Genomic DNA, 25,358 nt, shown 5'->3' with positions numbered 1-25,358 from the left:
ATGAACATCTTTATCAATAACAAAACCAGTATCCATATGCGTATTAGTATCTCTTGCGCTTGGATTCATTCCAATTTCTGTTTTAGTGACCTCATATGTGTACGTCTTGCTTCCATTACTGTTTACAGTTTGATAACTATTAACTGCATTGTTGTAAGTTTTGTCGGCGAAAAAAAAAAATTTGTTTATCTTCTCTATATAATAACTTAAGTTCCAATCTACCTTTTCATTCATTTCTTGAAACAAACGGGATGACACTTTTCTACATTAATATTTATGGCCTTCATAATTTACGTTTGCAGTGTAGAAGTCGACGAAAAGTAATAACAATATGAAACGTCAAAGACAATCGATAAAACGAAAACCGAAAAAACATGGCAATAAATACACACATTGTATGCTAATAACTTAAAATTGAAATTTCCTGATTACATCAATTTATGTGACGTAACAACTAGATCTATCTAACTTTCATAGTTGCAATGACTTTACATAATATCCATTCTATAAAACGATGGATTATCAATATGTATCTGTTGTTATATTGATTTAAGTATATAAATATAAGACCCTAGTATTTATACAACATGCTTTTGTAAGATTTGCGATAGATTATTACTGGTCTGAAAGTTATTTTGTCTACCGACAATACATTCATAATGAACTGTTCAGTATGGTCCCTGTAATATTTCCGTAATAGGTTCCTATATTTTAAGCTTTCTTGCTGTTATTCATCAAAATGTTCAAATTTAATACATAAGAAAGTTATACCACAATTTGATATTATATATTATTTTGTATTCGCTTTTTGTTTATGTCAAGATGCACTGTACATAATATGTTTAAAGACGCTTTATTATCTTCAATAACAGTTTGAATGAAGTATAGTCTGTCATATTACAGCAAAACGTTTAATACCACAAATTTGGTGTCCCAAAACCAGGGCAAGATAACATTAGAACGCCGTTATGTATAGAGGTATGACTGATTTACACAAAAAAATGCAACGTAAAGTAATTATACAGCAGCGACAACAACAAAAATACATTTATATATGTTGCAAGACGTACACATGTGAAAATTATAAATTGTCTTTCCTATGCAGTTTTCTATACTCATAATCTCCACATGCATTTAAACGCGGTTGAATACCGATCGTTTAAGTTTTAAGATTAAAGAATGGTTTTATCATGTGTAGTTGTGAACATATCTACCTGTAATTACAGGTTAAATAGACAGAGGACGAGGAAAACCAATTACATTTTATTTCATTATTAATAGATGTTATTTTAGGGTGAAATTTAATATATTTAGGAATTCCAATGAATGAGTGATGCATTTTCCTGGTTTTTTTATATTTATAGTATCAGTATTTCGGAATCTACTGTAATTGTTTACCTTTTCCGTAACAAATTTAGAGACTTACAATCTATGAAGTTTTTTTCTAATCAATATTGATTGTGGATCCCATATGAAGTCTGTCTGTCTGTCTGTCTGTCCACGTAACTCCTCCGGCACCAACAAGACTGATAATTGCCAATCCTTGTTGAACATATCGTCTGCATGTTCCGGTTCGATAAATTTTAGTGGAGTAATGACCCTTGATTCGTCAAATATTATGATGTTTCTTTTTATGTCTCTTTATTGAACGGATTTTTACCAAAAGTAACAAGAGTGGTCAGTGCCAAGCCAAATTATGCCTATTTGATATTATTAAAATGTTCCGATTCATCGATTTTCAGCAGAGTTACGGTCCTTGATTTGTCGTTTTTATAGTGTCTAAACTAATTGCTGTATACCATTTGGATGAATATCAGCAGTCCATATAAGTGATATGTGTGAAGAGTAGTTGAGCTTATCATCGGCATATTCCAGTATAACGATTTTCGTCGGAGTAATGACCCTTGATTTGTCATATTCTGTGATGTCTGTGCTTCTTCTTCTACACCAGTGATTTAAATACCATCAAACTTAACAGGATTGATCAGTTCCATGTTAAGGTTCAGTTACTTTTTCTGGAGTTATGACCCTTAATTTGTGGCATTTAGAATGTTTGCATGAGAAGCGGCCGTGCATCGCATACGTTTCTCGTGAAAAATTTTTGCCTTCATTTGTATATTGAACGACCCCCACCCCGCTTCCCAAATTATTCTATATTACTATAACAGTATGCCTAAAAGCTGAAAATGAAGTCAAACTTCATAATATATATGATTTTTTTGCAATTTTTAGAGGTAGCTTTTTTACACACACAAATTTTCCTATAAAAGGACATTTTTAGTTTATTTATAATACAATGTATCTTCAAACTTCAAGAAATTCTATACAACACTCGTTGAGACTTAATGCATTTTCTTGATTTATAAAGAAAACACTTTCACAAAGTCTTCTCACAAAATATAATGACAAACAGTAAGATTGTTTGTTTAGGCAGAAAGATCGGTATTCCCTAAAAATGCTACTTCCTTAAGACAGTGACTACGAGCATGTCAACAATGGTGGCATTTGAAAATTCTTGTACTTATTTGTTTGGGTATTGTAAGAGGTACGTTAAATATGAAATTCTAAATTTGAAAATTATCGTGATAATTATGATCGCTAACTTTTATTTATAAATGAGCATATCACTTATTCATAAGTAATTATAATATATATGACAAGATGTAGCCATCTTATCACAGTTGGAATACCTATCCCAATGGTATACCATTATGCGACAATTTTAAAGGCTCATAATGACTTGTCGCCATATTTTGTAACGGACATCAGATACATCACTTTTAAGTTTAGTATTTCTTTGATATTTTTTTTTCAAATACATGTAGTTGTCAAAGGTTTGAAGATTTGGTTCTCGTCGTAGGAAGTATCATTGAATATTTTGTTTTTGTTTACCTTGTTTATGTCGATGATCATGCAAGATCATGATACTATATTAAGATTTTTCGTTGCGAATAGACACATTCGTATTTACCTTTTCAAACCAGATCATCAGGTAGGCACCTGTAACATTAAATATTGATCCCGTTGAAAATTGACTCCAGTGATCAAAATTAAATGTTGAAATGTCGACGGGGTCAATGATCAACGTTGGAAAAGGACCCATGGGGTCTATTTTCAACGTTGTACACCGGCTGGCTCAATAACCAGACACCATATTACCAGTAGGATTTGAACTTTCGATCTTTCTTTCCGTAAGCGGATGGCTTTACGTGCGGAGATACGGTTTAAAGTAAAATGACTAGTGAAAATGAAAGGCAATACGTTGGTAGAACAAATACACGTTAAATTTGTCTTATTTTATTGTTATCATAATTTTCGAAACAACTGGGGCTGCTGACAATTGTGTAATGCGCAAGATCTCATTTCGAACAATTGTAAAAATACCAAGGATGTGCCCATGCATAAGTTAACGTTTTTACTTTAAATCATGTTTGAAAAGCAACATCGTGTGCGCAATTATAATTCTTCAGTGTCATATTCTAACAAGGCGGTAAAAGCATACATTATAATTATGCTCTGTTTCTAGTGTATAGGATGGCTAAAATAATCAGGAGAAAGTATTAATATACTTATATTAAATATATTTCAGGGTTACAACCACAGGATATTCGCCATACGTGTAACCCTTTCAGGAATTTTATCTTTTGGGATTTCAGCAGAGATGAAAACACATTTGATATACACAGACATTTCATATTTCGAATAATAGACAACGCACCTTTGGGGAGTGAAATTCGTTTATATGCGGTTGGCAAAACTTTTAATCTTATAATCGACGATGTAAAAGACAAAAGAAGAAAAAAGAAATGGATTGAAACTACTACCCGGGTTCCTCGTGGAAATACTGAAAATCATACAATTTCTTACAAAACTTTAGAGGAAGCCATATCAGAATATTCAAGGAAAGTTACAGCAGCTGAAGAAATATTCTTTGTGATCGACGACAACTCACTAATAGATGACGAAAAGAAAGCGATTGAGCTACTGAAGAGAAGAAAGATATTTGTTGTTATTCATGAAACGAGACCACCCTCTAAGTTTTGGACAAAACTCGCCAACGATAAGCATCACCTTCTAAAGCTTCACGATAACGATAACCTTGATGCTGGTGTGGATTCATTCTTGGCTCTATCTTGTCTCTATCTTGTCAAGGTTACTCGTCTAAAACGTTTTTTCTCTTCAATACGTCGTATCTTTATTTGTTTCTGAAGCGTTACACTCGCTATGATAGAAGGTAATTTGTATGCACTCATCGTCACATGCTGTGTTATAAGTGCAGATATGACCTAGCTGTGCGTTCTGTTACTGGGAGCTGGTCTAAACTTGTTTAAAGAAAGATTTTTATTTCAAATTTATTTTAAAATACACAATGTCCTTTTTCCTTTTTTATCATAAACTTACAGGTTTAAATCCTCATTGTACACAAAAAACTTTATTAACAGGTTAATTGTATATTTTGTTATGATTCAAAGTTTATATTTGTTTCTTTATCTACAGATTCGTGGTTGTACTGTAACACAAACATGTACTGGACTAGGGACGAATGCAAGAATTGTACACACATCTGTTCCAGAACGCCTGCGGAAGACTCAAAGTACTGTATGTCCACTTCTTACATTTTATGCATTTTTCTGCTCCGTAACCTTTACCCTGCTAAATTTCTAAAATGGACAGTTTTGTCATTCATTTTGGACAGTACCACTAATTTATTAAAGGGGTGTTCACTGAACATTTTACTGCATTGCAGACCATGATCAGCCTGTATACGGACATGCAGACCGATCTTGGTCTGCACTGTTCGCAAAGGCAGAATCACTTGCTGGTTAATATCAACTCAAACATAACATTCCGTTTCCAATCTGAAACTTGTCATTAGTTAGCTAAAATCTGAATAACTTACTAATTATTTTGCTATTAAGCTGACCTCTTTCATGAACCTTTCCTGTAGTCCAAATAACAGGACGTTTTGGGACAGCGTGATAACTTTTGACTGTAAAACAGCAGATCATAAAATAAGTTATTCCGATAAGCCAAATAAGTAAAGCTACCTTTCATGAAACTTGGATTGACTGTATGAACAAAGATCATTTACAATAACACTTACAATAATACAATTTAATTTATTTATTTTATTTGGGTTTTACGGCGCACTAACATAGTATAGGTTATATGGCGCCAAACAGGACTACAAATTTGGTTCCACATCTCATTTACATCAAAATAAAAACATGAGGTATGGAATCAAAATTTGCATACATGCTGGAATCACAGAGGTACTGCAAAACCAAGTGTTAAGACCCTATTAGTCGCCTCTTACGATCATGCAAGGGTAAGGCAGTGGTTCCAATTCTATTCACACACAGATCGTCCCAGAACCACATGGGGCTACAATAATAAAAACAAGTCCTTGTACTGGTATATTCGACGATAAGACATTCAAATACTAGTCTGGTGTCATTTTTTTATTATTAGAAGGTAATCAAACATCAGAAAAGAATAAAGGCGTGTTTGTAATTAGATAATAAGTATGTAACTAACAAGGAGTGACTGTTGGACATGAGTGTACATTAATTCGCGGCGGGTAATATAATATTGACTACGCTTATTAATATGGTCGGAACTAAAAATATTTCTTAACTTGTCCATTGTTTTCAATTATCCGCGACACAGAAAATACAAGTTAGCAGAGTGGATGTAACAATCTTGTACCCTACCAAGATTTGATCTTCGTGTGTTTTGTCTGCATGTTGACACTGGTAGTACAGAATAAGCGAAAACTCTCTGAATAGCCATTTCGTAGTCACAATCTGAGATAACTCTATAAGAGCGAAACATCTTGCCATATCTTTCCTACATATCCTTTATAGACTGAATATTACATTTGTAATTCATAAAATACCGTATGCCCTGTACAAAAATATTTTGCTAGAGGGAAATGATATACTCATAGCGTGTGTAGTCGTATATATTACGCATGTAATATAATTTACATTGGTAGCACAATAACAGAGGGTATTACCTAGGATATGAAGAAACTAAAACTAATGTGCAGAGATCATTGACAAGCTCTATATCCGCTATATGGGTGTAAAAATAGACTTAAGCTTTTGAACTGGTAAAAAGAAGATATTCAATTGCGTTGTTAGTGCAGGACAGTCCCTAGTGTGTGGGAGACTGCGAATGGGGAGATAGGGGAGGACGCCTTGTGTGTGGGAGACAGCGAATAGAGAGATAGAGGGAGGACGGCTAGCAGTATCAAAATATCCGCTACATCTCTCAGACATGATGACAGGAAACATAGTATTTATATTTCTGGCAAGCTCTTCTCATGCAACATGTCGGCACTTGTGGTGATTTAAGCAGTGAATTGAGCACAAGCTTGAAATGTTTTATGTTGTTCCATAATTGGATATGGGTTATGTTTATTGTTTGTATAAAACATTGAGAGGAATATAACATGCTGTCTCCTATTGCATGACAAATAACTCTGTTGGTAACTGAACAGATGCAGACTATATTCCAGGAGTAAAAGATAAAGTTTCTAGAGTGAGGAAATAATTAAAAATGTTAGCAAGATACACCTGATCAAAAACAAACTGTTGATAATTAAACAGACATGTTGCTTTGTCTACATGTATGCATCCATACATTGTAGATTGCAGTCAGATGGACTTGAATTGAAGTGTGTTTTACATATTAAGCTGCTTGTGTTATATAATTATCATAAAATATCTATGTTGTAAATATTTTTTTTATAATAAGTAATATCATTTTAAAATCAGAACGATCGATTTCTATTGTCCACGTATTATGAAAATATGTGTAGCTTAAATTTTTGTCTTTTGTTTTTTTAGTCAGTAGGTCATTTTCATGCATGTATTTGTCCGGTCTGTTTACCTTTATATGTGTTATGGTTATCAATTTTCTGCATGTATCACATGTTTCTTATCTTAGAGCGGAATAAACGATCTATTTCAGTGTATCAAAAAGCAAAGTGCTTTCTGTCAGAGCACGTGTTGGATTGTCTAGTTGATCTTTAGTGTTGTATTTCTATGTCCTTTTTTAGATTAGTTTTTTTATTAATTTGTTTTTGATGTTGTTAGTGGTGGTGATGCTGTAGCTGTTTTTGCAATTTTCCGTATTTTGATTAAAAGGTATTTACTTTTGAAATGCAGAGATGTAAATCTGAAGTTGTGATCATATAAAGAAGTTACATTATCATGATTATCGTATATTTTTATTGTTTAAAATGATTGGATAGTACTTCGAATAAGATGTTCCTCGTTGATAATGAGAACTGGATAATTTTTATGATACCTATGAATGAAATATATGAAAAATGAACTTTTGTTATTTCCACTTTAAATTATTACATCTTTAAAATTTCAAATTAAATTTCTAAATCACCTGTTTTTTTTTTGGCAGAATTAATACATCAGTACAGTTAAACTTGTATTAGGCCTAAAATAATATTGTTTGTTCCCGGTAACATGCCCAAACACATAGGGTAGGTAGGTAGGTATGATTTTTTTCACAATGAAGAAAGAGCAACTTCCCTTGAAAAGTATCAAAAATAGCGAAAATATCAATTTTCACCAAACGCCATAAAAACATTTAGGATGGTTGCAAATTTTAGGGTAGATAGGGATACCAGAAACAAACAATTTTTAAGGCCTAATGAGCGAATATGTTCATTTATTATTTGTTTCGGATATGGTAAATGTTTGCATGAACGATGTTGATGATTGAATAGTCCCTAATGGTAGTTGATCTGATCGGGTGAAGTAATTTTTATTGGAAGCTTTAACATTTGATCATTTACACTTATACATGTTCACTGACTGCTTAGTACATTTCACTGATATGATTGTCATATCCTGGTTGTCCGTCCAAGATACAGATTTTAGCGAATATATAATGATGATAAACATACTTTCCAACGTCATTATTACTCTACTATATTTGTCAAAGATGTGTCTTGACAATTATGTTTTCAGATGAAACTCATTAGAAATGCAGGTTTATAAAATTATTATTACCTCTTTTTTTCTATCTTGATGTGTCAAAGATAGACTGATTTTTGTTAAGTTTGTTGATATATCCAAATATCTACCAAACTGTAAAAGTAAAACAAGAAAAAATATTGAAATCAAATGGAATACTCACCTTTTTAAATACGTTCATATTAACAGGGCAACAAAACAATTGTATTAAAAAATCATCTCTAACAGGGACCTACCTCTATGCAACCAGTCTTTTGTTCTACAAACTTTAAGAAAATACGATAAGCAAAAATTGTCATAGAATGTATATTATAGGTCTTTGATTTCGAGTATGTTATATCAAACTCTTCAAAATATAGGGTTAGGAAGGTACGCAACTCGAAATTAATTAAGAGTTACATACTTTATTAAATATCACATAGCTGGCATTAATGCACATTCGTGTAATGCACCTTTTCAATAAGCCTAAAATTCTTCACGTGTCTGTGCATCTGTCCTTCTGTGTGTCTGTATGCATACTGTTTACACAATATCCCTTGAACAGCTTGTTTGAATTTGACCAAACTTACTGAATAGATTAAATAATAGGGGGAGGAAGGCTGTGATTGCATTTGAGGAAATTTGATTAAAGATCAAGGTCGCTATTGCTAAAAATAGATTTTGTATTGGTCTGTGCACTATTGTCAATGTTAATTTCCTGAACAGTTCTTGGATTTTCGCCAGACTTTATACAAGTGGACCTATATTGACAATGTCTTGGACGAGTTTGCTAAAAAATTCTTTGCATACTTAACCCTGTGCTGGACAATGTCTTGGATGAGTTTGCTAAAAAATTCTGTGCATACTTATCCCTGTGCTGGCCAGTAATTGATCAGTGATTTGAACGCAATATCTCCTGAACGGCTTCTTGGATTTTCACCAGACTTTACCAATGGATCTATATTGATGTCTCGGATGAGTTTGCTCATGGAGAAATTCTGCACATACTTATGAGCTACGCTGGCCTCTGATGATTAGTGTCGTTAATATGGTATCTCTAGAAAGGCTGACTGGATTTACAGCTGAGTTTACCCGGAGCTCTATTTAGACATTGTTTTGACTGAGTTCGCTCCTGGAGAAATTCCATGCGTATAAAATGTGCTGGCTTGTGATTGGCTGATGTTGTTGTTGGATTTTTTACCAGACTTTACCAGTGGATCTGACTGTAAACAATGTCTGAGATAAGTTCGCTCATAGCGAGATTCCGAACATAGTACTTAGCTGTACTGGCCTATGCTTGGTTGATTTCGTTTATTGGATATCCCATATAATGTCATGTTGGATTTAGACCAGACTTTACCAGTGAATATGTATGGACAATGTCTACCATAGGCCAATATTAATAATGCAATATCCCTTAAATGGTCCTTAATTTTTACCAAACTGTACAATTTATTTATATTGTTTGAGGGTAGGGTTTTGTGAACCACATGGTCTCGTTTATTTCAGTCTACTTCCCTTATAGAAATGATATTAATTCATAGTATTATTACACCTGCCTGTTGAAAATCAAACGTTTTTCACAATTACATGAATTTAAAGGTTTGGTTTGTCATATGCTGTAAGCAAACAGTACAAAGTCTGATAAGACAGCTCTTTCGAGGCTGTCTGATCTGGGTCTGAGCAAAAGCATCAGTATTTTTTATTAGCAAGATAATGGTTAAATGTTCTCAATGTCAACAGTGAACAATGTATGACACAATTCTGTCAATAAACATCAAGTTAAAACATGTTTAATTGAGTTTATGTTATTTTCTGTGAAGAAAAAATACAGATGCATGTAATAATTTGCATTCATTATTTTTATTGTTGCGAGTGTAACACTTTGCCTACATTAAGCATTAACATGATGACTAAATAAAGTACAGGTATTTGGCTTCCAAACTTGCTTATTGTAAACAAGTATGCGTTGCACTTTTATGCAAAGCAATTAAACTGCTTATTTAAATAAAATATATGTTTCAGAATTCATAACGTCAATTAATGAAGGATAAATTCATATATTTTGTATTAAATTTTACTCAAAAGTAAGTAATTCCATAACATGAAGCCTCTACAACAATGAGAACGTATCTTTTTTAACTGAAATGTACAGTTGTTCCATTGTTGTAGTCACAGTTTTGCTTAAACCTTATCAGAAATGTGTCTAGTTCACATGTCAAAAATAGTGTTACCCTTGCAACATCACTTATAATTGCATCATTAATCTGCATGGGTTGATACATGATAATTAGTACCACAAATGATCTATGGTGCTGGTGTTCCTGTGATAGATAAATAAAGATGCATGTTATCTCGCATTTGAAAATAATCTTATCATTTTTAATCAAAATGTTACACTTGCAACATATTTTAACCGACAATTTTTATTTTGCTATTATTATTGTATAAAAGCACTGATCTTAAAACTTCAGAATACTTTGTGTAGATAAAACATGAGTCTGTGAAAAATATACATACATTTTCAGTACCTTTGCCTTACAACTACTAATAAAATACAGTTTATTTTGAAAATGGACGTTTTTGAGCTGTAAACAAAATACAATGGGTCATGTTACTTAGATGCACAAAATGAATGCATCAGATGTTGGTGTATTAGAATACTATCCATATTCATATGTTCAAGGCATTGGTAAAAACAAGCATTTTGCATATTCAAATAGCGTTTTCTTTACACAGTCACTTTGAAAAACGTGTTTTTGTTAAAATGTCCCGAAAAAGTGTTATACTTGCAACAAATTTAGCCATATTTGACTTCATTAAATTTGATTAACAGCATATATCATCATGAAACTTGCTAAGCACATTTTGGTCATAGAGATGCATATTAAAATATAAAATCTATGTTAAGAATCTTTTTATTTGTTTTTTTTTTAAATAAGTTTATTTGATTTGCCTCATTTTTTTTTTAAATCACCCACATTGGCTTACTTCTGCGACAAGGCCGTATGTGGGGGTACTGTGTTGAGATTTGTCTTGGACTTTAATCAGTAAACTTGAAACTTGAAACCCTGTGTCAAAAACATGAAACCATGTGTTACAAACTTGCTTGAAACCCCGTGTTACATCAAAATCATACATGAGACATATCCTGAGCTGAAAGCAAACAATTTTAAAGCATTAGGCTTTAGGTAAGCCATACCAGAGTGAAAAAGCGTACTCATACATGCCTATAACCATTTAACCTTTTCGTGACGTAAACTTGGTGCACCATAAACTGAATCTTCCAACTGGGACCACAAGAAGCTTGATACAAGTGACTTTATACACTCGGGTTCTAATAGGTTAATTGTTAGGAGCGACCGAGGACGCTGACTTTGAGGTCAGAATTAATCTTAAAACCACTTTCTTGGAAATTATAAAGTTTTATAATTTACTAAATACTGTATTATTTTCAGACTATAATTTCATTATAACGGACGTCAGCAGTTTGTTAAACTTAAAAATCGTAGCTTGACTACTGTAGTGACCTTTTTCCATTTTTGAAGACTTAGTTTGATTTTTATTTTACTGTTTGAATCATCTCAAAGAAAGCTATCTCCTGCTTTAACTGGATTTTATGTTGCACTTAGCGCCTTAAACTTTACATTTTGCAGTAACATAGTAGTAGTACCATCATTATAGTATACCCTTATTGCCCGGAAAGTCATTCAATAAGTGTTTTTCAATGACATCAGAAATAAATTGTCGTATTTCCTTCTTCGAGTATTGAATTTAACCCAGCAAAAGTTGGTGTTGAGCTATATACCGGTTAATAGCACAAACTATGGACCGTCAATTTATATAAGGAATCATGTTACCAATTTTTCTTATATCAGATTATATCATTTACTGTTATTTCTAATGGCGTCATATCATCGCCATGAGGTTAGGAGAGAACAGAAGAGATTATGTTTTCCTTTTGATACTGTCTGTAGGTTGAGATCTGTCTTGGAGTTTGTTTTCTATGAACACTTAATTCAAAGAAACCGATATAATTTGTCTGCATTAGTCTTGAATACGACAGTCATGCTCTGACTTTCAATGTACGTTGTTATAAACAACGTAAACTTGTGTTTGGGAATAGAGAGTATAACACGATATATTGGACGTTTTTACTCTTGAAATATATGAAATATAAGCGACATTAAGGCATCAGAATCTTGTATCAAGTTAAAAACACGAAAAAATGACATATGTCACGAAAATAATCAAGACGGAATCTATTCTAATGTCTCGTTCAAAAATACATTTTAATTTACTACAGTACGTAATTCTACTATGTCTATCAAATAACATCTTCAGTTACAAAAGGTAATCAAAATTTAATTTATTCATAAATTCTGCAATGTCAATTATATTGTACGTCTATATGGACAATTTGCGTATGAATCAGTCACAAATGAATGCGCCTGAAAACTTCTGTGGCAAAATTAAGGTTATGATTAAACTTCTAAAATTTTATTCTCCAACAAAATGAGTGCAAAGGTGCAAAGATTTTACTGACATTTAATCATCAGAAAAATTTCAAATACAAAAAGAAGTATTTAACGGGAATTCCTATATTTTTATGCGCACCTTCTGTGCAGCCGATACTATCTATGGAAAATTGAAATGAAGTCAACATTTCTTGAAACATGTGACAGACAATTTTAAATATAAGGAATCTTGAATGAAACAAAACATTTTTGAATATTAAGTTTTATGAGTAATCAAATGTTGATACTGGTTTATGTTGTATTGACAGGTATCGATCATGCCTGAAATGTATCATGCAACTTGCCATTTGTGGCTGAGTTTTTACAGCGCATCTTAGTACAAAGACAGTATTGTTCATATAATGTTAGACAATTAACTTTATATTGATAAGACAATATTTCCTTTCAGATCATTTAGAATTCAATTAAAGAAAGGTTTAAGAATTTTCATTAACTTTGTTTTAACTTCTAGCAGATATAATCAAATTGGTCATGTTCGCGCCATTTTTCGTCCGAACAGGTGTTGTATTCAAGCGGTCTTAACATACAATTTATCCTGGTGACCCATATATTTTTGGCCATTTTTATGTTCACAATACAATTATCTATACACAAGGAAAACAAGAAAAAAATCTATGAAACAGTTTTTTTCAAAATTTAAAAAAATATTCTTTACTATGGGTATTTTTCATTGAAAAAAGTTTACAAAAGTGAATATGAAACAAGATTTCTTTTTCATTTGTTCCCATTATTGTAATGATAAAGTATTACAAATATGACTATGATATCAAATACGTATATAATAAAATTTGTAAAAAGAATAAACCTTATTGTGCTGTCAAGATGCATATTTTGGTTGGTATTCAAAAAAAGCAGAAAATTATGAAAATGTTGAAAAATTGCTAGCAGTTTCAGCAACAGTGGGTGTGTTCAAAACATTTTTTCACCAAAACAAGCCGGTGACCCATTGTTTTTATTTGTTCATTGTTTTTCAGCACAAAATTTCCTATCATATATGTGAATTTGAAAAAAAATTTCTATGAAAGGAAAAAAACTATAGGAATTCTCTTTAAGCCAAAGTGTAAACTAACAGCGCTAAGAATTAACAGATGGGCCCATATACGCAGACATGCATCGAAATTGTGCAATTTGATGGTCAATGACATTTTTCTAAATATTCAAAACTGTCTTCCCCAATTGCAAAAAAGTGAATAAATGTCAGAAAAACAAGAGCACGGGAAAATCTGTATCCTTACCATATATTTCAAAGTTCAAAAGATGATTTTATAGCACCAAAAGTAAATTTCAAAGACATTACTCAGAAATAACTCAAGAGAACAAAAGATTTACAAATAAAACTAAAAGTAAACTTAAAGCACTAAGTAATGGCTGTTCGATAATGAAATGCAGTGTAAAGTATTTTAATGAATAACTTTTATTGATTAGCCCTAGTCATTTAAGAAAAAACTAGAACAATATAAACAGTTGAGCATATTTTCACCTTACTTTGCATAAATGTTAAAACAAAATATATTCACAACCTACATGAGATGAAAATAGCATGTCAAAATACACTGTTTTGAGCATTTTACAGCAACTTGGCTCCGAGACGAGAAATTACTAAAACACTATTTCGGGTCATAACGTTTTCGTTATTAATCCTATTAACTAAAGTTTCGTAATAAAATGCCCTCAGTCACAAATTCACCAAACTTTATCTTACCAGTGTAAATTTGAATTATTCATGACTACAATTTTGAACAAAAATACAGGTCTTCTACAGGTACAGTTGTTTACAGACAATTTTTGTTCTAAGCTATAATGTAAGACGGTGTTCTGTAACCAACAGTATCTTGTAAATATAAAACAATGTCAAATTTGCTTTCACATTTTGTCAAAATTCTGTTCCTACTAAAGCGATATTCAGGAGATGTCAACTTATAAAACCAAATAAACCTTACCGTAAATTTCGTATAAAACTCTTGAGAATCGTCTCATAGTTTGTTTTTTCTAGGGTATGTTTCTTTCTTAATTTGAATCGAACATTTAGTTTAAGAGGAATTCTAACACAACCCGCAGCAATTGCTATATAAACATATAGCGAAATAATCTATACATGAATCTATGATAAAATATAGTTGTTCCATTCCGAGCTACGATTGCAACACGACTGTGAGATTCTACTATGCTTCCGTTATATGCCGACTAAATAATTGACCTTTTCAGTGCTAGTAGTAATGAAAAGTATATCAAATTTTCTGAAACAAACAATTTCTTACTGATGCATTTATTTGTTTATATTTTTACCGTAAGAAAATGTTTCAGCCAGTCTAGACAGTACCTCAACACCAGTGAATCTATATCTGGTCGTGTACAATTTCTGCGTTGTAGGCACCACAAATGTCAAATGGATTCTATTTTGACATTAAATAAATAACAAGAGGGTCAAGATGGCCCTATGTCGCTCACCTGAGAAACACACCATAACAGTGCAAACATGTTTGACCCAATGATTTCATGGAAACAAATATTTTGGCCAATTTTCATTAACATTGGACCAAAAATGTGGTCTCTTGAAATTAAACAAGTATTTTCTTTGTTATGACCTAGTGACCTAGTTTTTGACCCCAGAGGACCCATATTCAAACTTAGTCTAGATTTCATAAAGGCAATCATTCATACCAAATTTCATGAAGATCAATTGAAAAATACAGCCTCTACACAAGGTTTTTCTTTTATTTGACCTAGTCACCTACTTTTTAAACCCGAATGACCCATATTCAAACTCGACCTAGATTTCATCAAGGAAATCATTCTGACAAAATTTCACGAAGATCAAGAGAAAAATACAGCCTCTACCGCATACACAATGTTTTTATTTGACTTGACCTAGTGACCTAGTTTATGACCTCAGATAACCCACATTCGAGCTCGGCCTAGACTTCAACAAGGCAATCATTTTGATTAAATTTCATGAAGATCAATTGAAAAATACAGCCTCTATCGCATACACACGGTTTTTCTTTGATTTGACCTAGTGACCTCCTTTTTAATTCCAGATAATCCATATTCAAACTCGACCTAGATTTTATCAAGGCAATTACATGTATTCTGACTGAATTCCATGAAGATCAATTGAAAAATACAGCCGCTATCGCATACACAAGGTTTTTCTTTGATTTGACCTAGTGACCTATTTTTTGATTCCAGATTATCCATATTCAAACTCAATCTAGATTTTATCAATGCAATCATTCTGAGCAAATTTCATGAAGATCTATTGAAAAATACAACCTCAATAGCATACACAATGTTAATAGTGACCTTCTTTTTCACCAAAGATGACCGATATTCAAACTTGACCTAGATTTGATCAAGGCAATCATTCTGACTAAATTTCTTGAAGATCAGTTGAAAAATACAGCCTCAATCGCATACACAATTTATTTTTATTTGCCCTAGTGACCTACTTTTTGACCCCAGATGACCCATATTCGATCTCGACCTGGAATAATTCATCAAGGCAATTATTCTGATAAAATGTCATGAAGATCAATTGAAAAATACAGCCTCTATCGCATACACAAGCTAAATGTTGACAGACGACAGACAGACAGACAGACAGACGACAGACGCCGGACATCGAGCGATCACAATAACTCACATTGCTCAGGTAAGCTAATAATTCCAGACTCACGTGTTTATATGCTGCAATGTTCTGGTGTGGTGTGTATGTTGCAGCAGTTGTCATCATAGGTGAGGTGCACTATATTTAGAAACAGCATAGGAAATCTTAGAATAATGTATTTACTTCTGATTTCTTTTATATCCAACCTTAGATGTTATTGAAAATAACATTTTCACAGCAGTAACTACTTACTGCTTTAATTAAGAAATACTGGGGAGGTTTTATAATAGCATATGACCAGCCGAATGACGTATCGAGCTAAAATGTAGTGCTGTAAAATGCGAAGAATTTGCGTGGTTAGAATCAAAATAATTAAATAAATATGTTCCAATAATTTTATCAGTTAATGAAATATGGACAGTCGTTCGGATGCGAATATTAAATCACTCGTACCACGCACTCGTGATATAAATATTACGCATCCGAACTCATGCCCATATTTTATTCACTGATAAAATATAGGGACATATCTATTATTTCTTAAATAACATACAGAATGTCGTGCGCTATACCATAGTAAAAACCCGTATGGTATTCAATGTGATAGATTATTAAATTACATTTTGTAGATAGAAGCTCATCTAAAACATTCAAAAATATATACACATCACTATGAATAGGTATATTTATAAACAGGAAATTTTCACTCAGATAAGGGGTAAGTAAATGATCTTTTGAACAAATATGTCCGATCAGATATCAAGGTTACATAATCCTTCCATATAAAAATATATTTTCAATGATGCAGTTAAACTTCGATATGTGGAATTTATTAGACAATTCCGGCAAGAATTTTGACAAGTTTTCAGTTCATTTTCCTGCTAGCTGTATGATTGAGTTGCAGAATATTTTCCATTCTGGTTCAATATGACCGCCATTGTCATCTGGTATCCACGTCGCATGAGTGTAGCGATCAAACGTTTTCTGTAGAAAATAGTCCATCAATTCTTTTTCAACATATTCAGTCATAATCATTATAATTGGCTTATTCTGATCATACGCTTCTCCAATCTCCATTTTACACCATGCTTTTCGACAGAAATTTCTCGAAATAATTGCCACAAATACCGACGAGTTTTCCACGCAGCGCATTACCTCCTCACGAAGAGCAAATCCAGATCGAAAATGTCTATCGCCTATACACACCAATTCCTCCTCTGAATGAGTTATTTCTGATAAGTGTTCAAACAGTTCTGGATATATTTTTCTCATTACAAGGTCTGTGTCTTCGCTGCAGTGCGACAAAAATGCTAGATGTTGTAAGGGAAATATTCCCATCTCAATTTGTGCAATAACTTCACGAATAATAAATTTTCTTTTTCGACGTCTTTTAATGAGAAAAACAAATATGATACATATCATAATTGCTGCGGAAACAAGGGGCGTAGATATCAAAGCAACCTTCTGGATTGTTTGCATTCTGCAGAAATGTTTAGTTTCTGCTAGACCGGTTCCTCTAACGTCTACGAGGTTTTCATCTAGCATACATGTTAATGTTTCATTTTCATCTATAACGTCGGTAGAATGAAGCCATTCCAGAAATCTCATATTCTCTTTGTCGCATGTACATTCAAACGGATTTCCCTCCAGATACACATAGAATATGTCATGGCCGTCGACAGTGTAATTAAAAGTTCTTGACAAAAACATTTGCAAATCCATTCGGAAATCGTATTCAATCGTGTAAATCCTATTGTGACTGACAATCAGATTTTCAATGTTTACTAATTGCTTTACTACGAAATCTAAACTTTCTATATTATTATATGAAATATCTAAAACTTTCAAATGTTTGTTTTGTGAGAATGTTTGCATAGGTATTTTACTTAAACTGTTACGAGAGAGGTTAAGGTAGTGTAATTTTGTTTGAGCCCACAATAATTTTTCAAAGTCCTCTGTATATTTTTCTTGCATTACACTTAGTTTGTTCTTGGAGAGATCAAGAATGCGAACGTTTACTGATGGCTTCAGAGTTAAAGAAGACAGGTATTCCAAACCATTATTTGAAACATTTAATTCAGATAATGAACTTTCTGTTTCTTTATGTAACTTCACAGTCATATTTACCCACTGTATCTTATTATCTGCAATAGACACTTTTCGAATATGCAGTGGACACATGGACATGTTTAGAAAATATGGACCTTGCCTTACTCCAAATCCTATATTTACACTGTTTACGATTAATGTTTCTACGGTAAACAGAAATTTCAGATAACTGCAACTAGTTTCAAAGTTTTCAAAAGAAAAATTGAGCCTCAAAGCTGGTACGACAAGTCCGCTCATATCAACCATTCTTAGGCTTGCACAAGCATCCATAGTGTGGATGTTACGGGTTCCCCCAACAATCGAATTTCTGATATCCAACGAGTTTAATGAATTACACAACGGCTTAAAATGGCTGAAATTTACACTCGCTATATTTAGATCAGATACGTCCAAGTATTTAAGATGTCTGCCAATTGCAATAGATCTGAAGAAAAACTCGTCAAGGTGGACTGATACCGCCACAGACATCTGCTCATTTGATACGCTTAATGACGTCAGACTCGGCAATACCGATACATTTTCTGCATTTAAAGCACTACTAATGTTGTCAAAGAAAAGAAAAGGGTTGGACGACAAATTCAATATCAAAAGATCCGTGAGACCATGAAAAATATCTTGGTTTATTGACTGTAGCTCTTTTCCATGTAATCCTAAGTACGTTAAATTTGAAAATTGTTCAAATCTGTTTGAAGTTATAGATGTCCCTCGGTCTGCAGTAATGTCAAGCTTCTGTATCATAGAGCCATTTAAGCGTTGGTTGCCATTTAAAGTATCAAAATTGAAGTGTTCAATAAATAGTTCTCTTATTTCAAGAGGCAGATGTTTTGGCATCTCTTCCTGCTTACACACCATTGTTTTATCCGAACATTCACATTTTCCTCTTGAACATATACCGCTTAAACAAAATCCAGCTTGAAGAAATAAACATAACAAAATAATGTGTACGTCTGAGACACTGAAATTCATGTTTGTAAACTGTTAACCTATTGTTTGAGACATAAATCGTTTTTTGGCACAATAAAAATCCTAAAGATTTATATTTAATTATAATCCATGTAATTCGTTAATTGCTTTATACAGATGTGGTGAAATAGTGAAACGTTCATAAGGAAGTGAAATTTTAGAACTTATAAACATGTAATGCAAATTTTAAACACCCGTTTTACTTACACGGAAGAGACTGAATTCTTTGTATTTTCATGAGGATATTTATGCATGCTTTGCATGAAGAAAATGAGAAATAACAAGTATCTAGTTACAAACTGACAGTTACATATATAAGGCCAAGACAATACGTTTAATGTCTAAATATATTATCAAATTAATGCAGTAGTATGCAGAGTACTTGATGTATTAAGGTGAGTTAAGACCACACTTTGTTTCTACAGTGTAAGATATTTATTATTCTTTGCTTACGATCTTTACTGAAAAGAGAATGACGGAATAAGTTTGCAGATGAAGTTGTGAAAACACCTTAATTCAGGGAGGGCCTAAATTGTCCACCTGCCATCTTGTAGAATAGCTGTATTATACCAGTATTATCAGAATGATTAGCACGAAGTTCGTGTGGGAGGGAAAAGGAGGTCACTAGGTCATGGGGGTCTTTAATAATACATCTGCCGAACTAGGATACAAAAATACGTTGTCGCACAAATCTTTTGCCACTTTAAGTCAAATACCTTGTTCTTTGTTGTAGATAATGCACATAGTAATTACAAAACTTGTAAATTTAATCTTTTAACCCGGAAGTAGGTTACAATCTATAACCTTAGGACGGCCAGCACATATTTATGCAATCTCGCCAGGCATGTGTATGTTTTTGACAACACAGAAAATGACGTCACTCGACCTTCAGCTACTTCCGGAAGTAAATAAAATGAAAGTAGAAATGCTAAACTTGAAAACGAAAGCCGCATTTTGATTCGTAGATAGTCAGGGGTCACGCGCAGGGGTCACCCCGTCTAAATGTATGCGCGTGGACTTCTTTTTTTTCTTTCTTTTTTTTGGCTATTGGGGAGCCAATTTTCAGCACTTTATTACGAATTGAAATTACCTGGGCTTTAGTACAGCATGTCAACTTTTAATCTATGAAAAAAAATTTGAGCTCTGGATAAACACAAATCCCACAGGGGTCCGTAACGGACCAAAGGTACATTGATAATTTTGGAACATCATCAAATCGCTCAAAATGTCATTTTTGATGTTGTCTGAAAGTGTCAGTATATGCCTCAGATGTAAGATATAACCGTATTTGAGAGCTGCAGACCTAGACATTTCAGAAATATTTTCAAAATAAGTTTCGTGTAATAAATGTTGTTTCTACGGAAGTGTGAAAGGGCCATCAGACGCTAATACGTTTTAGTACGTTAAGGCTGCGGAAAGGATATGACTGGATATTGTTGCCACGTAGATAGCGACCTAGTTAACTAGGAAGTAAAGCGTTGTTTTTTCGATAATATTTTGTAATATTTGTAATAATTCGAACAATTTTTCATCTATACAGGCAAGTATAAACTCATTTGAAGAAGACAGCCCATGCAGGTGATAGTTGCCTGCCAGTTCTAGTTACATTTTATTTATAACAAGGTCAGTGGTTTTATAAAGCTAGATTTATTACGGAGTGAGGTCCTGTCTCAGTTTGGATAATTACTTCATTTAACATTAATTTTCTTTTAAGGTGTTTCTTGTACCCAAAAATGCATAATCTTACTGCTGCGAAGAAAAAGGTTACGGACATACCATCAATTTTTTTTTCTTTTTTTCTTTTTTTTTTTTTTTTTTTTTTTCTTTTTTGGTTTTGGCATTTTGAGGAAATGCTTCGTTTCTACCAGACCGGTGTCTCCAACATCTACGAGGTCGTCTCAAGAATGTATTTTTATATTTCATGTTTTTCTTTGACTTCAGGAGGGTGAATGCAATCTATAAATCTCATAATTACATTGTCGCACATGCAATATCTATTTAAACATTTCAAAGAAACTTCATATTCCTGGAAAGATAAATTGACACGTCCCTGACCTACTATGACATGAAAAGATCGAATAACTCCAGTGAATCACCGTAAGTATATCAATCTGACTAGTTTAGACTCCAAACACAACACGATATATGTGAAAGGCCCTACATGAAAAATAAATTCGACATTTCATAATTGTACGAGAAATCATGTTCAACTATTTTATCCTAAATGAAAAACAGTCAGCCTTTGATGATTAAGCGTCCAAACTTTCATCAATATCCGTGCTTCACTAGCGCTTCATGAAACATAAACAAAACAAAAAATAAGAACTTGATACCATTTTATATAAAAGAATTTTTGGGGAAGTCTTTCAATTGTACAGATATGGGCGGACATGCAATTGGCAACTTTTGTGATGGACAAGCCAATGGCGAGTAAATGGATGGTTATGCAAGTAGCAACTATTGTGATGGACATGCAAGTGGCGAGTATAGGGGTGGTCATGCAAGTAGCAACTATTGTGATGGACATGCAAGTGGCGAGTATAGGGGTGGTCTGGCAAGTGAAGACTTTTGTTATGGTCATGCCAGTAGCGAGTATGGGGATGGTCATGAAAGTGCCGACTTTTGTAATGGACATGCCAGTGGCGAGTATATGGATGGTCATGCAAGTAACAGATATTGTAATGGACATGTTAGTGGCGAATGTATAGATGGCCATGCAAGTGGCGACTATTGTGATCGACATGTCAGTGGTGGGTATATGAATGTTCATAAGTAGCAAATACTGTGACGGACATACTAGTGGCGAGTATATTGATGGTAAATCAAGTGTCGACTATTTTGATGAACATGCCAGTGGCAAGTATATTGATGGCCATGCAAGTTGGACATGCAAGTGGCGAGTATACGGATGATGATGCAAATAGAAAAAATATTGTGGTAGACCCACTTGTTAATAATATCTGTGAAAAGATCCTTTGGAAGCATAGAAAGCAACCTGGCAATATAATAGCAGATCCGGTGTGATCTGAGTCTGTTTATGAAAGATAATGAAATGTGCAACACCCCACGATCCGGCTGAACCTAATTTAAACCGACAACTTAACGATCATGTAGGCATATACTCAGTGCTTTTATGGAAGGCAGGGTAACAGAGCAACAAGAGAAACGCCATTTAGAGCCTGGCGAAACAGTCAAGAAGAAAAATATAGAAGCAGCTCAGACAATGTGTGATTTAAGACTTGCCTATAACAAAGTCTTTATCTGCTTCGTCATACACAATCAAACAAGAATGTCTAGCGTTCAAATGTCAGAGCATGCAGTAGATCTCAAAATAACTGGGTTGAAGGTAAAGGTAAAAGGTAAATGTAAGCTTTATTTAACGTCGCATATGATTAACAGACAGCACGAGCTACAAAGCTCTTTTGTGACAAACATGGTTTGTTATCCAGTAGCAGATACTTTCCTAGGTTTATTTCAACTCTTCGTACAACTTTTAAATATTGAGTGCCAATCAAGGAAGCAACCAGTACTATTTTTCATGTCTTTGTTATGACGCTCCTGGGAATCGAACTCCCGACCTCCTGCACTAGAAAAGGACACTCTACCATCAAGCTATTGAGGCGGGTCACAAACTCTGCTAAAAGCCGAAACAAATTTTTATGCAAAACTGAGTGATACAATACTGTTGAAAGAAATACTTCATTAACCATTTACAAGGACATGCCTTCGAAGAAACATTGAAATTCCATTTTGTTAGAACAGGTGACAATAGATATTAGATATTAAAAATGACATATAAGATACAAATACATTCCTTCCATTTTGCATCAAATTTCAATATTTGAGAGATTTCTACAAACCGGTTTTGATAAACAGAGTTTATTCATAGATAAAAACTTCCTACAAAGCACAAAATCACTTTGTATTTTCATTTTATTGCAATTTCTCACTAATGAAAAGAGTTCGTCTAACGCCTGAATAGATGGAGTTGTTGTAAACAGCATCCACTTCTGCCGCAATATAGGTCTCCGGGCGCCCTTTTCCGCTTGTTTATCTTCTTAAACTGTTGTATACGTTCCGACATGTCGCGTCTATTTTCACTCATTATTGTATTTCTCACCTTTCTGTTCATATGGGTAATTCCTCTTTTTGATGGTGGCTTGATGTTCCCACCAGCTAGAATTTTTGTTAGGCTTGATGCTGCTATAGGGGTTTGTGTAAGGGCAACATTGATACTTACATTGGCTGCAGCAGCTTTACGACCTGTGGCATACCCAGTGTTAACCTCCTTATATAGGTTAAACATTTCTGATTTATACGGGCAACTGTCACAGAGCACAGCCTCTCTCCAAACGATGCCCCATTGCTTCTCTCTATGCGGATCAAAGGCCAAGTCACCACGACAACAGGGGTTACTCCCGCGACGCTGCCGGGTCACACAATTGATCATTTCCCAAAGTTTTCCGACATGAAATAGCTTGTTTCAGTCAGTGGTTGTACTGAAAATACATGATAAACACTCCGCTGTGCTGCTGAAATGATGTGAAACAATGATTGAATAGTATACTGTGCCTGAAGACTCCATATCTGAAATTATATTGTTTATGTATTGTTGCATTTGTCTCCCTTTGACTGTACTGAAATGCAGCACTGTCATTTAAAACCAAAAGAAATGACCACCATTGGGAATTTAAAAAATGTGCACAAAATGGTAAATAAACATGGTTTTGATAGGTGCAGCATGTTTTGGGTGTAAAAAGTGAGAAAAACAATCTACCTTATTTAAGAAATATGACTTTTGGCAAAACATACAGACATAAATCTGTTTAAAATTAACCATTGGAGACTAAACTGTAAACTGTAAATTTGTTGAAATGCCCTGTCTGTAATGCTTATAGTAATATCTTTGAACTTACTTTAATTCGGGATCCTTCGTCTCATTCTGACTTACATAAGATGTTCTGTTGGGGCGCAGTACCTTGACCACGGGGTGGGCGTTGTAATATATATCGTCATTGTAATATATATGTATTGATCTATTGAGATGGCTTATTGACAAACAGAACAGAACAAGACCCGAAGGATGGTTTGTATATTTAATATGTGTTGCATCCAAAGTATAAACTCACACTCTCTCTATAGAAATATGTATATTTCTTACATACAGAAACAATAATGAAATATGATATCATAGGCGGAGCTTAATCTATCTTGTAGACTTGCTTACTACAGGCGTCATATTGGGTGAACGGTGAGGACATTGCTGCATCAATAACCGGGTCCGATTCGAGGAGCTCTGCTTCAAGCTTTGTCGGTCTGACATACTGCACCGCTGCACCAAGTGGTAAACACTTCTGTGATCCTTTCGAGTACTTATGGCCACGTTTGAAGCGGCCTTTACACCTAGATCTGTCTCCTTTCATTTTAAACTTGTAAGTCCCAAATATTTTAGCACAGCAATTATGTTTAATTTCTTCTGCATATAAGCTCAGAATGATGCTGGATAGTGTTATCAGTGCCATCAGCAAACAATTTTTTGGTTTGACCCACATCTGGGAGTCCTCTGTGGTGAATTTATAACTGAAGTAGACTCACCCACCTAAGTCCTAATCTGTATACTGACCATTAATTCTGTAACATAAGACAGACATATCTTGTCTTTTCATGATATTTATATAGATAGCTAGTGTAGAAGTCTTCCCTTTAACTAGATACATGTTTGTTATCTATATGATATAATTTACATTCAAAATTTCATTGTTTAAAGGTATATTTTTACTGAAAATTGGTTATATTATTGAATATTACATAGTATTGTGTAATATAGCAGGATTATGGTTCAATCATCAATTAAAATGTAGGGGACACTTTAAATTACAGTTGAAAGTAAATATGGCCTTTCCCGGTCACATTAAAGTTCACTTTGCAATGAAAATTTAAAACAAAAAAATAATTAAAGGGAGAGAACTACAACTTGTCTATATACTGTATTATAAGAAGGGGGTGGTGTTGTAAAAATGTGATTTTCTCTGAAACCGCTCGATATTTTTCAATGAAAATTGGTAGTTATATGCGGAATTGATTGCTATTAACAAATATGATTAGATAAAGGGGTAAACTTCAAAATAAACATTGACTTTAGGTCAAAGGGAATTAAGA

At 33.6% G+C, this 25,358-nt stretch overlaps 1 protein-coding gene across 4 annotated transcripts in view; it reads left to right on the top strand.

Annotated features, from left to right (window-relative positions):
* LOC128557772 (uncharacterized) overlaps window positions 1-25,358 on the top strand; it is a 55,655-nt gene that overhangs the window by 14,867 nt on the left and 15,430 nt on the right. Inside the window, exons 5-6 of one of the 4 annotated variants that reach the window (XM_053546016.1) lie at window positions 3,590-4,599; window positions 5,999-11,454. The exons of 1 other annotated variant lie outside the window; for it this stretch is intronic. Coding sequence is in view for 1 of the 3 variants with exons in the window: in XM_053546012.1 (XP_053401987.1) it covers window positions 4,524-4,599 (76 nt within the window). In the remaining 2 variants the exon portion in view is untranslated. Of the gene's footprint in view, window positions 1-3,589; window positions 4,600-5,998; window positions 11,455-25,358 lie in introns of those variants that run through there. 2 more of the 4 variants (XM_053546014.1, XM_053546012.1) reach the window with 2 other exon arrangements.

The sequence above is a fragment of the Mercenaria mercenaria genome, chromosome 6, assembly GCF_021730395.1.
Source record: "Mercenaria mercenaria strain notata chromosome 6, MADL_Memer_1, whole genome shotgun sequence".
NCBI lineage: Eukaryota > Metazoa > Mollusca > Bivalvia > Venerida > Veneridae > Mercenaria > Mercenaria mercenaria.
The sequence above is the reverse complement of the archived record's forward strand: the minus strand, read 5'-3'. Positions and strand labels throughout refer to the sequence as shown.